This window comes from Drosophila miranda, chromosome XR, assembly GCF_003369915.1.
Source record: "Drosophila miranda strain MSH22 chromosome XR, D.miranda_PacBio2.1, whole genome shotgun sequence".
NCBI classification, from domain to species: domain Eukaryota; kingdom Metazoa; phylum Arthropoda; class Insecta; order Diptera; family Drosophilidae; genus Drosophila; species Drosophila miranda.
In genome coordinates this window covers 13,313,484-13,328,562 of record NC_046674.1, presented here as the reverse complement: position 1 = coordinate 13,328,562, position 15,079 = coordinate 13,313,484, and the positions used below count along the sequence as shown (strand labels likewise).

Here is a 15,079-nt window from a genome sequence, read left to right as displayed (position 1 = left end):
GTCGATATACTTTTATTATTTTTATTTTATTATTTAAGTAATGACATGATTTTTTCCACTTCATTATGCTATGGTCGAGTGCTCAGCAAAGTACAAACAAACCGCAGCCTCCTGCTCCTCTGTTTCTTGAGGACTTTTTAATCAAAGGTATTTTGTTAGTTTGTGCCATGTTTGCATTGGACGTTTTTTAGCGACAGCATGCTGCCGTAATTCGCACAACTTGAACCCAATTTTTGCATTATAAAAGCAGCTGTACGATTTTGTGGGGTCAGTTAGCACATTGCGTACACTCCTTAAATTCTTCAAAATTTAACCAGAAATTGTGGAAATTTGATTTTGATTATAAGACACATTTTCGGCATTTTCTCTTATGTAAATGTGCAATCAATACTGTAGTATGACTAAAATTTATCGACGAAAAATGACTATACATTTCTACACAAAATTGGATGATATACCAAAATATGAACAAGAAATATGATTTTTATCAGTTTTCTCGCTACAAATTAACAAATATTACAAAAAATCAAATAACATAAATTTGTTTGTACCAATTATTTTAAGCCAAAATAAGCTAAATTAACTTTTAAATAAGCTAGATTTCAAGCTATAAGCATTTCAAGCTATTTGGTTTTAAAATAAGCCAAATCTAGCTTAAAATAAGCTAAAATGGCAACACTAGTGACAGCCGACTTATCGTTAAAATATACCGTCCGACCCTCAGAAATATACCAAAATATACCGTCCAATTTGAAAAATATACCGTAAATATCCTGACGAACTGAAGTTTTATTATACATATTCCTCAATTTTGATATTCCGATTATTGATGATATTGACAAAAAATACCGATGTACCGTAAACATACCATCGATTTAATTTTGACCTAAAAAATTACCGAAAAGTATTAAAAATACTGTAAACGGTCACCCTGCACGCCAGCTTTTTGTGGGGACAAGATTTTATAAAGTACAGAAGCCATCAAAACGCAACACCTTAGAGCTTTTTTCGAAGCTTTTGGAGTGCAGTGCTGCCAGCTTTTTAAAAGAAAAAATAAGAATTTAAAAAAATATTTAAGAAGAGGCAACACTTTTTTTATGCAACAAAACGAAATCTTGATTAAAAAAGACAACAAAATATATGACTTATTGATGCATTCAAATAAAATGAACACCAGGGTAATTTAGCTGGAGCCTCTTTTATAAATAGTTGTTTTTTCGTAAACCTCAAGTTTTGTTTTTTGTAGTTCCTTTTGCGGTTGTGAAAATAGCTGATTTGGCAACAGCGAAAATAGCAACGATATTGGCGTGAGGCCCGACTACGAGCAAAGCTTAATGGTGGTTGTCCCTGCAGAAGCTTTTTTCAAAGATCTCTCTCTTCAAATAAACATCACAAAAATCAAAATAAAAATAAGCCGAAACGTATTTGTTAATTAATTATTGTTGAACTTCTGGCGGGGGTTCAAAAACGAGCCAAAAACTGGTTGAGGCTTTCATTCTGGTTTACTTTTGTTTGCTTTTTGGTTCTCCCAAATATTCTTTTAACACAAAGTGCACATAGTATTTTGCCATATATTCCATATCGTTTTGGCTACGTTCTCTTCCCCTATATACCCGTTCTTAAACGTTTCTGATCTTGCTTATTATCGTATAGCCGTAATTATCTTTTTAAGATTATCAACATGTTTTTCGTGAACGAGAGGTCTTGAGCGGCTTCGACGGGGATCCAAAATTTAGTATCCGCCCGGTCGGCCCAGCACTCGGTTCTCGTTTGAAGAAGATCTCTCCCTCTTTTCCCAAGCAGGAAATCGCAATCGCACTGTACCATATATGTACCTGTTGTCTTTTCAGAGGTTTTATCGCCGTGTGATAAAAGATTTATACGACTGAGCTCAAATAGTAGCTTTATCAAATACTCGTTCGCTACCTTCGGGCCCCTATCTATCAGGATGCAGTGAGTCATCATCATTATAAACTCTTAGCTAACTGAAATGACAAGACACTGCTCTCGATCAAAATCCCATATAATTCGTTTATATATCTTAATGGTTTGGGGAGTTTTTTATCTAGAGAACCCTCTCATGACGGTTTATTGATTGACGATTGTTATTGTGGGGATTGCAAAACACTTATCAATCAATCAAATCGCTTCACAAACATGTTCTGATTGCTCTTTTGATAGGACTGATACTATAAAAACTGTGGCCATCATATACCCCACGACAACAAATGGGGAATCAACTGGGCCAACAAAACCCTCGAATGTCAGCAGCGATGATTACGATCCGCATCTGAATCGGAATGTGAAGAATCCGACAACGTAAGTAGAGTGTTTTTCCATGGGATATTCCAGAGGTTAGCCAAAACATTATCTTTCCTTAGGAACTGGCAGACTTTTGCCCATTTCCTGAAGGCCTCTGTGGGCACTGGGGTCCTGGCCATGCCCAGTGCCTTTTCCCATGCGGGTTATGCGAATGGAACTATCCTCACTTTGATCATTGGGCTTCTGGCGCTCTATTGTCTGCATATTTTGGTGGGTAAGCCCTTCGTGGAGGTAAGACTTTTCTAATATCTGTATATATTCCCCTGCAGATCAGCTGCATGTATATCCTATGCAAGCGTCAGAAGGTGCCGTATGTCAGCTTCTCGGAGGCCATGAATTTGGGCCTTAAACAGGGTCCACCATGGCTTCGTTGTCTCGCTCCCATTTCCATGTATGTGTGTTCCTTCGCTCAGGAAATCCTTCCTCTAATTTGATTTGTTTCAGACCCTTTGTGGATGGTTTTCTGGCCTTCTATCACTTTGGCATCTGTTGTGTCTATGTGGTCTTCATCGCCGAGAGCATTAAGCAGCTGGTGGATGAGTATCTCGTGGTGTGGGATGTCCGTCTTCATATGTGCCTGTTGATTGTGCCCCTCCTGTTGATCTACAGCATCAAGAATCTGCAGGTGTTGGCTCCCTTTTCCAGTGCCGCCAATTTGCTCCTGCTTGTGGGTGAGTCTCCAAAGGAATTGCTCATCCATTTACCCTTCCGATATATCCCTTTCCATATCTGATTAGGTTTCGGTATCATTTTGTATTACATCTTTGAGGATTTGCCACCGTTGAGTGAACGTGACGCCTTTGTGTCCTACACAGAACTTCCCACCTTCTTCGGCACTGTGTTGTTCGCTCTGGAGGCTGTGGGAGTGGTCGGTTCTATATCTACAACACTATGTATATATTCATATTCTATCAATAGTTTTCTTCTTCCAATAGATCCTCGCAATTGAGGAGAACATGGACACGCCTGGGGACTTTGTGAAGCCTTGTGGCATCATGAATGGGGGCATGTCCATTGTCCTAGGTCTGTATGTACTCTTGGGATTCTTTGGCTATTGGAAATATGGCGATGAGGCCCTCGGTAGCATAACCCTTAATATTCCACAGTGGGATATGTGAGTTTTCTTTGTGATATATCGTTGTCATCCATGCTTTATCTGTATTTCTGTGTGCATTCTCAGACCCGCTCAGGTGGTGAAGATCTTCTTTGCTATTACCACTTGGATATCGTATGCACTGCAGGGCTATGTCACCGCCCACATACTGTGGGGCAAGTACGTGAGCACAAGAATCAAGAACACCAAAAGGCACTCACTGTACGAACTGATCTTCAGGGCTATCATTGTACTGCTGACATGTAAGTTCTTCCGACTGGTGCTTTCTTGAGAGGTAACTATGTATCTGTTTTCCCTCCTGCAGTTGCCTGTGCCATTGCCATCCCAGATCTTTCGGTCTTCCTGTCGCTGGTGGGCTCCTTTTGTCTGTCCATCCTGGGCCTCATCTTCCCGGCATTGCTGCAGATCTGCGTCCAGTACGAGCATGGCTATGGCCCGCTACGCATAAAGCTAATCATTAATATACTTTTGCTATGTTTTGGGGCCTTTGGTGGGGTTGTGGGCACCTATGTGAGCATTTTGGAGATCATTGCGGTGTACAAATAAAGGTGGACACACAAATTTGATTGAGCTGTGGCTGTGGTAGCCGTGTAACCGTGTAACCGGGGGCCCTTGGGTAAGGGTTCGGACTGTGTTTTTCTTGGGTAAATATTGTTGCACACACACAAACACATAATCTTAAGCAATCACACACAAACACACAGAAATGTAGCAAGTTGGTTTATGGCCAACATATCAAACATGGCCAGAGTCAAGAGTCAAGCAGCCAAAGCAGACCAAATATTTTTAATTTTAATTAAAAGCTTAGCAGAGGTCCTGCAAGTGCAAGAAGGGAATGTGCATGTGGAATCAGAGGGGTACGAAAAGGTGAGACAGTGGGAGTGTGTGTGTGTGTGTGCGAAAGGGAGAGGGAGAGGGGGCCACGTTGCAACGAACTGTAATTAAATGCAACCGCAATTAACACAAAAGCGCCGCAGGTCAGCAAGCCAGACACACGACTCTCGGACATCCCCTCTGCCTCTTGGATGCAGTGTACCTCCTCCCCCTACTGCCACACCTTTGCGCCCCCCCCTACTGTTGCATCTCTGCTCGAGTCCCCCTCCAGAATCCTCTTGCATTTTATTTACAATGTTTTGCGCTCAGGAGGTTACTGACAACCTTTCTGCCTTCTGGCTGCCTGGCTTCTACCTCCTACCTTCACACACCTTCCACTCCAACCCTTAGTTACAGCAGCGACCCCACCCACCCCGTTGTTCACCTCATTTCCCCCCCCTGTTTCTGCCTGATGTTGCTGTCTTCTGTGAAGGCCACAGAGAGCCGGACTGAGCCACAATGACCGCCGGGCCCCTAAGAAGCCGGCAATGAAGCCAAATGGACAAATGCCGGTATGTCAGAGCGAGGTGAAGCTCAGCAGTTTTGAAGGAATGGGGATGGGAAGAGGATAGAGAGGATCATCACTAAATCCTATTAAAAACTTTGTCTGGAGAAACGTACGTATCTTTAAATGAAGGATGCATATACCATTTACTACATATCATTGAATTTAAGTTAATTTTGTCTGATTCAACGAGTTATACGGTAGATAAATTTCGATCAAATTTCTGTGGCAACCCTCGCTTTTGTCTGCTGGCTCCAATTTGCCCGCTCTCCAGTCCAGGAATGTGTTGAAATGTCGTTTGCTTTGTACGTTTAATTACTCTTTTGACGGAAATAACACAACATTCGTGCACTATTTGAAATTGGCAACAACAAAATGGGACCCAGCCACAGAGGAACGGGAGATACAAAGAGGAGATTCCGGAAAAGGTTGGCCAAAAGGGCAAAGAAAAGGTTAGAGGAGGTAAAGGGGCAAAAGGTACATCAAAATGGTGAAAAAAGCTAGAAATTGGGTGCACAATTGGAGTACTAGAAAAGAGGAAAAATTCAGTGAAGCTTCGCGGAAACTTCTCCTCCTCAGGAGGAAGAGAAATCGAAACCAAAAACTTTCAGGACCCTCGAATGAGGAGCCAAAGCCAAAGCTGAAGCCAAAGCTGAAGCTGAAGCCAAAGGCAACGCCGTGAGGAAGTGTTCCATGGATTCGCCTGAGTTCCAGTTTCCATCTTGAATTTCTCCAGCTTTTAGTCACCCTTCATCAATTTGCCTCAGAAATCGCTACGCTTTGACCAGCATCGAGGCAAATTAAATGACAAGTTTTACTCTTGTGCTACGCTTTTATTTATATATTTTTTCCACTGGTGCATGGTGCCTGGTGCCTGGCGGTGCGAGGTGGAGCTGGAGCTGGAGCAGGACCAGGACCAGGACGATTTTAATTATATTTGTGCAGGCAGCCAGGCAGCTTTTAGTGCTTCCGGTCAGTTGATTCCGGAACCAGTCCGCCCCCCCCCCCCCTTAGGGGCTTAGGGCAATTGAATTACGCACAATTCGAGGTCCTTCCACAGGTAGGAGCCATGTCCACGGAACACATGGCCATGGATCGACTGGTATCGCTATTCAGTCCACTCCGAGTGCGTAAAAGTTAATTAGGGAATGTCATGAATAAATTTCCCGCTCATCAAATGGAGTAATTTCATCATCCATGTGGCTGCAGGGAAAACGTGCAGTAATTCTACGAGTATTTATTATATTTCTCTTTCATTTTAAACTTAACATTTCCCTCATAATTGTATCCCACTTTTGGATAGATTTTTCTTCTTTTTTTTTTGCATTTTTTAACGATTCTCTGCTGGATTATAAACTCCTTTATTGAAGGTGCTTTATTTGCTTTATTTTCGGGTTTAATTTTGTGTAGTTTTTGTAGTCAATTTTTTTTAGTTTTTTTTGTAGCTTAAATACTGTTTAATTGTCGATGTGTTTTCAGTTGGAATAAATTATTTTCTGTGGTTTGGGTTTTGCTGGTTTGTTTCTGGTTTTCCGCTTGACTCGGCAGCTGTTTTGTTTTGGGTTTTTTTCGGATAAAATAGTGTGTATTATATGTGAATTAAAAAAGGTTATAAAGAGGAGAGAGATTCATTTGCCTACTATTATTTGTATATCTGTAAAAGCCCTTGAACACATACACATAAACCGGAAAGTATCCCTTTCTCTACATTTGAGAAAGATTACATATGCCTGTATTCCGAATACTTCCAGATCCTTAAAGCTATTTATCTGTATTTGTATGCTTCAGAGATTTCTAAACAAGTTTGTAACCATTCCCGTAGCATATCTTCATCTGTTTTAATATATTCAAAGTTTTCAGTTTTTGTATAGTTTCCATCTGCCACAAGTTTTGCATATTTTTAGTAGCTCTTCAAAGTTTTCTATTATAAATTCCCTTGAAAATGTACACAGAAATTTCAACTGACTTGCACAGAAATTTGCCAAAAGTTTTGTGGCAACCTTATTTTTGCTCTTAAACTTCACAAATAAACCTTTCATCTACCACTAGTTGTGGCTCATTTTCATCACATATCACACACCAAAAAAAAAAGGAAAAAGAAGTGGAGTTTCCTCTGAATATTTTTTGTTAACCTCCTATGTTGCCGCCTATCTTTATTTAGTTAATTTTCCATATAATCTGGAGCCTTTCCCGCCACATTTTTCAGTCGAAATTGAGAGCCTGGCTAAGCCGGCTTATCGCACACACAGATACACCCATTTGCCAGTCTCCTGTGTGAAGTTTCACCCACTGATTTCCACTGCTTAATTTGGCTCTTGTGCACAAATGACTCATTTTTATTCATTCAACTAATTTTTTGGGGGCTTAACAGGGAAGAACAGAAGAGAGATTTCTGCTGGCAATTTGTAGCATGCAATCGCAAAATCTCTCTCTCCCCTCCCCTCTACCCCTGTCGTTCTCTTCGAGAATCTCTATGATTCGCTCCATCTCTCTCTCTCTTTCTCTCTGTGTGTGTTTGTGTGTTTACCGCAGCAAAATGATTTATTTTACGCTACGCTAAACACACACGTACCCGTACCCGTACCCGTACCCGTACCTCTAGAAACAACAACAAGATGTGGTGGGATGGAGGGGCTTTGGATGCTTGTTAGATGATGGCAAGAGAGAAAGAGAGAGTAGAGGGTAGAGGGTTCTGTTTGTGGCTGCAAGGGGCGCATGGGGAGTGGCTGCAGGAGGCAAAAACAGCGACAAGCGACGCATTGTTACTGCGGCCGGGGCTTTACGCTTCGGTTTTTGCACTGAGGTTTGTTACGTATTTATTTAAGCCCAAAAACATTTTGTACATTTTCATGCAACCATCAGCACCTAAAGAGGACAGTGAGTGTGGTGCCACATTGAGTAGCAACATTTGCTATGAATAAATAACGAACGAATGAACGAGTGAATGAATGAATGAAAGAAGCAAACCAACGAACGAATGAAGGAAGGAATGGATGGATGACGACGTGTCTCAACGGGTTCTCATGTGATTTATGCTTTGAATACATGAAACTATAATAAGGAGAGCGTAGAGTAGAGAGTAGAGAGTAGAGAGGGTTAAGGCAGGACAGCAGCGCAGTAGAGGGTTAAGGGAGCACAGCGGCTGAGAGGGAGGGTCACAGTGAGGGTCAAGGGGCAGAGTAGCTGAAAGAGATAAGGTGTTAAGTAGCACCCCATACAAAGTTGGTAAGAGACCTTCCCCAAGGGGACTATCCCCATTGATTGGCGGCTAATATGGTGGTCTCGTACCTGGAGGAAGAGCATTCCCTTGGGGAATGGCTAAAAATAAACACCATCGACAGCAGCGGCAGCGGCAGCAGCCGGCCAGAAAAAAGGGGATCATTGCTATGTATGCCACATGGCGTATGTGTGATATGGATGAAACAGCTGCCCCAACGGCTCTGTCTGTCTGTCTGTCTGGCCCTGGCTATGGCTCTGGCTCTGGCTCTGGGGTTTTTGTCTTGTTTCAGGGCCGCTGCAGGTGCGTTAAACATTTATGAGCGCAGATTTTCCACGTGCACGAGAGACAAAGAGGGGAGAGGCAGGGTTAGCCACCGAAATGATTATGAATACACCCTCATGCACCATGCATAATTCATCATATTAAAGTGACCCCGTTGCGTATACGCAATAATCATACGGCATGTGGCACACACGGCAGCGGACCGGGTGCTCGTGCTTTATGAGGCAGTTAAGGGTTTTTCCAAATGCCCCAGAGAGAAAGCCATTTAAGAGGTGAAGGATACCCGAGGCACAATATGTGGGCACAAATCAATCATTAATGAGGCGGAGGCGGAAATACGTACGTGTACGATGGACTCGAAGGCGGTTTTATAGTTGCCTAATTTAAGAGTTTTAATAGTTGATCCACTGCCCGAAACTGATAGTTAAAGTCAAACCAAAAAACAACATCCTTGAGGAGCTGTTCTGCTGGGTAGCCTTCTTACTTCTTCCTAATGCTCGCCCTCCTGCTTTTCCCCACTTCTTGTGCTTCTCGATTTGCTGCTTTTCATTCCGCTACTCCATCCTTAAGCTTCTCCTTTTGCTGCTCTGTTTGATGGTTCTGTCCTTCTGTTCCTTTTCCAGCTTCTACAGCTCTCCAGTTGCTCCTGCCAGTTCACCTGAGGCCTTCACCTCCACCTACTGCTGCCGTTACTCCTTCTGCTATTATTTCAGCTGCTATTCCTATTGCTCCTTCTCCTGTATACCCTGGTACTACTGCAACTGAACAACCAGTTCATTGATCTCCCCGCCTTGTGGGCAGGGGTGGCAGAGGTTTTTCAGAAGATTTAATACCCCTACAATGTGCCTGTCTGTGTGCCTCTCATGTTTCTAAGGCGTTCGCCACACATTTACTCCATTGTGTCTTTCTGCCCAGTACATTTGGGCGATTAGGGATCAGAATTATACAAGAATACACTTGGTGTTACGAAAAAGGACATGTAATTGCTGCAGATCATTTCTTTTTAAGAACTTACTGGACTGGACTTACGATATGAAGCGATGTCTTCCATCTTGAACTGTTGAAGCCATGGCACGATTTGAGGCTTAATTTCCCCCCTTTGGCCTCGGTCAGTTTTTTTTTGTACTAGGTGAAAGGTCTTGTCTCCTATTTGCTATCCTTTTATTTCCACTTTCGCTATTATTGCCCCAGAGGCACAGCCTTCGTCCTTCGTCTTGAAGAAGTCGTTTGTATGACTTTCGAGAGGGAGTTTTGAGTTGGGAGGAGTTTAGAGGAGTCGATGATGTTGTTGGCATCTGGCCGGGAATCTGTAGGCGTTAGTCCTCTAGACTGCATATTGCTTCGGTGGAGGAATATCTTCGGAGAGTTAGAGACCTAGTAAAGTGCGAGTGTGTTAGGAGTATCTATTGTGGTATCGAATTTCAAAGTTCTACTCACGTGATGGCCGATTTACGATGACCCGTCAGAGGATCACTGAGAGCTTCTGTAACACCACAGAAATTATACAAAAGCAGACAATTTGAATGAAAAAACTTGAGAAACAATCAATAATAGATGAGGAAACCTGAACAGGCCTAAAGCGCTACTGAATGCTGAGGAAAGATTGTGATTGAATGAATAGTATGGAAACAAAAGTATTTCTTAACTGCAACGTAAAGGTAGATCTCGTTGAGCTTTTAATGTTATGATTTGAAAAAATCAACCTCCTACAGTGATAGGCAGCCTTCAGGAGCCGCTATTCCCCAGCCCCCAGGCCCCAGGCCCCTGCCTCTTTGCCAGAGACATAATTTATGCCGCATGTTTGCCATAACTCAATGGCTGCGCGACTGCGGCAAGCTGAGAATTTCCACGGAAAGAGAGAGAGAGAGAGAGAGAGATTGAGTGAGAAAGAAAGGGAGATGAATGAGACTGAGGGCTGTGAACAGTGAATGAGAGAAAATTGAGGGACCTTCAACTGTGTGTGCGACGCGGCGGCTGATGGAGCTCAATCGATAAATACGATTCTGCTAGGACTTCATCCTTTGGTGCTACGTCTGCCCCTTAGTCTGCCCCGTGCCCCATGCCCCGTGCCACTGCTGCTGCGTTTTTTGTCGCGCGATTGAGCGAACAATTGCGAGATGGTGTTCCAAGATGAATTGCCTGCAATTGTGCGCATTGCTAGCCATTTGTTAGCCAACACGAACAAGAAACAGAAAGTAGGATTAGCCTTCAAGGCGCAGCTCTGTATACCCTTAAGGGATTAAGGATTCGATCTTAGAGGCATAGACTGGCCAGCAGTGGAGAGGAGGGTGAGTGCTTCTTCCCAAGAAAGAGTGCCCAACATAGGAGAATGAACCGAATGCTATTCTGCGCTACTCCCGGAAGATTCTGTCTTTAAATTCGCTACAAACATCTACCCAAGAGCCTCATGCCCGCTAAAAGGGTATACCAACAACCAGGGAAACCAGAGAAAGAGAAAGCGGACTGCCAACATCAACAACCATAACAGATTTCCGAGTCAAGTCGACTTTAGAGCCGGGCTTAAAGCTCGTCGTCCCCTCGTCCCCTCGTCCCAGTCGCCGATAAGGGGCCAAAAGCATTTGACAATGGCCTTAGAGGATTTCCCCAAAAGACAAATCGCTGCATGTGTGACCGGAGCGGTGTAGATGGGGATCTCTGGCCGGCATAACACCCTTTGGCCCCCGCCCATTTATAATTATGGTTATGGCCCTTTTTTGGAGGGGGGAGGGGGCGGGTGGGTCAGTGCAAATGTTAATGGGCTTTCGGTGCCTGGTTCAAATCGATTTTCATGGCTTTTCCCCGCTTGCATTTCACATTTTCCCCATTTGGTTTGGCAATCTTTTTGGCTTTTGTAAATTGGAAAATACACACAAGTATTCCCCAAAAAAGGGGGAGGGAGAGCGTGGATATGAGCACTAATTAGCCAAAAAACATTGTCATAGCATTTGGCATATGCTGGGCATAAATAAACCCAAATACATATACTCCTACTCTTAATGCACACATATATATTTTATTGCCTTTCGGAGAGGGATTAACCCCGACTTAGTCCCGACATGGCCCAGAGGCAGTGTCTGTGTATCGCCCCCCCCCCCCTGCCCCCACCCCGCGCTTCATGTGTAATTCATTAGAAGCCAGGCCCACAAATGGCGTTAATTTGTGTCAGTGGGTTAGGCTAACTATTATAGAGTTAATGGAAAATATCTGTGAATAATCGGTAGCGAAAAGATGCATTCGATTTAGTTCATGAAAACTGCATAAATCTTTGCAAATGGAAATTGCAATACCCCCCAAAAAGTAGGCAATGATTTGCTTTACCGAGGCACCACTGAAGTGTTTTCTTTTAATACGAAATATAATATAAATAGTATGAAACGAGGGCTTAGAAGACTTACCCCCTAGAGGAAATCGAAAAAAGTCATATGGTTTTCTATTATATTCCGCTTGCTCTATGATTCTCAGCCTTATTTCTTTCAGTGCACCCGAGCACTTTGTAAATCATCAAATCTGTCTATAAAATTGGCAATCACGCCATGGAATTGGCATTTTGCAATTTGAAATGCGGCTACAATGTGGCATATGCGTAGATATTTCAATGTTGCAAGTGAGCAACGGCCATAATTAAAGTACAGAGCTCTCGCTTTTTGTTCAAATTCTAATGAGCACTGGGTCGACCCACAGTCGAGTGTGGGGGCATATCCTATGGATAGACGAACCATTTCCAATGCCAATTAATGGGCGAATCGCTGTATTAAATAAATACTGCTTTAATGAAGTTTCTTTTGCCACTGGCCATCCCTTCTCATCAATTCGGACTGCTCTTTCCACGTCCCTGCTTTTATTTCATTAAGTGTGCAATTATTTCCAAAATTTATTTGAACGCCATTTAGCGCCCGTCCAATATTCGTGCCACAGCATTCCGAAAATTGTTAAAATATATTATGAGATATTGTTTGCTTTAGAGCTTGCCCCCAATACATAGGCACATGTGTATGTGTGTGCAGGCCACTAATTAAATAAAATTATGCAATTGTTTTTACATTTTGTGGCTGTCAAAACAACGACACCGATCGCCCAATAATTTCTATAATTTTAATGCGATTTTCCGCTGTTTTTCCGGCGAGAAAAGTAAACATATTGAAAATTTCTGCCTGTGTGTGTGTGTGTGTGTGTGTGTGTTCTAATGAGTGGGGCAGAGGGCCAGAAGCCCAATGAAGTGTACTGAATTATTTGGCCGAGCGAATTGTCCAAATGGGCCGTGATAAACTCTCGCATTTTATTGCAGGTCGCCGAATCCTCATACATATCTATGAGGGATCTATGGCACACAGTAGCACTGTCTCTCTCCCTGTCTTTCCTTAACAAATAAGCATTTCCCTTTTGGTAATTCTGTTTTGGCATAAAGCCAAAGATAAATGGCAAATTCCAAATGCCAACAGAAATATAACCAAGCGAGAAGGTCAGCGCAGAGGATGGGTAACGCACACACACACACAGCCACAGATACAGAAGAAGTATAACAAATCTTTCGCTAGTTGTTCGCCACTCCATCCTCTATCCTTCAGAGGAGGAGAAGGAGGAGGTCCTGGAGCCATAGCTGGACCTCCTCGAGGGTCGGATTTATGTGCGCTCATGTCACTGCACACAAAAAGTTAAACAGCGCGCAACGGAAGTGCGACAACGAGAACAGAGACTCAGACACGGACACGGACACGGACACAGAAACAGTCGGAAGATACGAAAAACAGCAACAATCTGCAACAGTAACAGGAAAAGGAACAAAAACAGGACCCCCTCCGGATGGGAGTACGGACAGGATCGGAACAATCAGGAAACTGGCCTCCGCTTCTGGCACTGGCACTGCCTCTGCCACTGCCTCTGCCACTGCCTCTGCCACTGGCACTCCGATTGCTACGAAGTTGCTGAAATCCTCGACGCGCTCTCATTATCGTGAATCACCCCGTGAATATATGTAGTACATTAAGGATTAAGGGCAAGTGATGAAAGACTTCCAGAGGTACATATATAATGACTTCGAGATGCACTTTCTACGGCGGGAGGTCTTCTTAAAGGGGAAGTTACTGGATGAAGATCTTAGCTCTTCAGATAAATGACAAATAATTGTTGAGTAACTTTTGTATTTCACTTATTTTATATAGAGCATCAAATAATGATACAAAACGATGGCTTAAAGTGATTTCTGTAACAAATCCTCGTAATATAAACACCATCACAAAATGAGAAATAATTGATGCTTAGAGCCATTTCAGTTGTCCTTCGGGTCCCACTGCCTCTATCCAACCATCCACCCATGGAGATGCCATGCAGATTGTCATGTATCCTTAGCTCTTTGCCCGCATACCCTTTATCCCTTTATTAAGTGTGTCAACTAGTTTTATTTCGCCCGAAGCCAGAGGCAGAAACAGTGGCAGAAACGGTAGAGGCAGTGGCAGTGGCAGAAACAGAGGTAGAAAAAGAGTCATAGGATTCATAGGAGTCCCCCTCGCCCATCCTCGAACTGCTATAATACCTGATGCCCTGGCCAACAGAGCGTATGTGAAATGTGCTGAAAAACGACAAAAAAATGATATATAAAAAAAAAAAAAAAAATAGAAATAGAGGAAAATTTGCCAACATTTTCACTGAATTTGCACTGTATTTTGTTGTTGTTGTTGCTGCTGTTGCTGTTTGTTATTTCTAGAGCCAACTTCCGTTGCCTGTTGACATATTTCCACTTCATTGGAGGAAACAGAGTCAAATGAAGAGGACACAGGACAGACGACAGACAGCCGCGAGGCCCACGACACCAGGGGACTCATTCAGGTGTGCAGCAGGCCATGGAGGATGGGTGGGGCCCCGAATGGGGGCAAGGATCGGTAGTGACAGAGGGAAGCCAGCAATGAAGACGGACGGATGGATACAGCCAAGGGCCAGGACCAGAACCAGAACCAGGCCCACACTAACGACAAATATTTGACACATGGGAGAGGCACAGGGGCACAGGGGCAGAGGGGCAGAGAGGCAGTGGAGGAGTGGCAGCAGCTGAAGACTGACTACCAGCCGTTGGAGCCGACTAAAATATGCGAGGCATGTGCCAGGATATGCGTGTGGTGTGCAAAAAGGAACCTCTGGAGGGGGGCCCGCCCCCACTCCCACACACACACACACACACACGTATCCTAATTTCCTTTACCAAACACTTCCTCTTCCATCTACTGCTTCCCCTCTTCAATTACTGCTTGTCTCCTTTTCGCCACCGCTTCTCCTCGTCCGCCTTTTGGCATTCTCTTTCTTTTTATTTCTTGTTATTTTTTTGTGCACATTTTAATTTGTGTCAAATTGTTGCTAAAATGCAAAACGCATTGTTCCTCAGGAGACATCCATTCGCAGGCAGCCCTTCCATGCCGGTCCGTGTCCTTTGCTCTCTCCTTGGATGTCCTTACTCTCCATCTCCATCTCCTTTGGCCTGCTCCTGCTTCTTCTCCTTCTCCCCCATCTCATTCTTCTGCCACTTCTTGTTGCCTTGTTAACACACTTTTGTGCTTTTGTTTTCATGTGTGTGTGCGCCTCTTGTTTTTATTTCTTCTCATTGTGGCATAACAAAAACAGAGACAACATGAAATAAATGGGTACGTTCGGCTGCCGAAGCACTGGATACCCTTTTTCGATGCGTTTTTCCCATGGGGTATATTGGATATAGTCATTGGGCCGGGATGAAATTTGGCTAAAATCCGAAGAAACACTTTTTGTCTTTAGCAAATAT

At 43.4% G+C, this 15,079-nt stretch overlaps 1 protein-coding gene across 1 annotated transcript; it reads left to right on the top strand.

Moving 5' to 3' along the window:
• Positions 1 to 1,747: 1,747 nt before the first annotated feature.
• LOC108153760 (proton-coupled amino acid transporter-like protein CG1139) lies at positions 1,748 to 3,997 on the top strand. Its single transcript, XM_017283898.2, has 9 exons — positions 1,748 to 1,953; positions 2,182 to 2,319; positions 2,382 to 2,532; positions 2,592 to 2,713; positions 2,767 to 2,993; positions 3,060 to 3,190; positions 3,258 to 3,436; positions 3,503 to 3,678; positions 3,741 to 3,997. The coding sequence occupies exons 1-9, from the start codon at positions 1,949 to 1,951 to the stop codon at positions 3,980 to 3,982; spliced, it is 1,371 nt and encodes a 456-aa protein (XP_017139387.1). The 5' UTR covers positions 1,748 to 1,948; the 3' UTR covers positions 3,983 to 3,997.
• Positions 3,998 to 15,079: the final 11,082 nt, after the last annotated feature.

What these genes read in the sequence shown, in the direction of transcription:
- LOC108153760 (XM_017283898.2), top strand. An exon ending in AATGTGAAGAATCCGACAAC is followed by an intron (nt 2,320 to 2,381) that starts GTAAGTAGAGTG and finishes ATCTTTCCTTAG; the next exon opens with GAACTGGCAGACTTTTGCCC. An exon ending in CTCTGGAGGCTGTGGGAGTG is followed by an intron (nt 3,191 to 3,257) that starts GTCGGTTCTATA and finishes TTCTTCCAATAG; the next exon opens with ATCCTCGCAATTGAGGAGAA.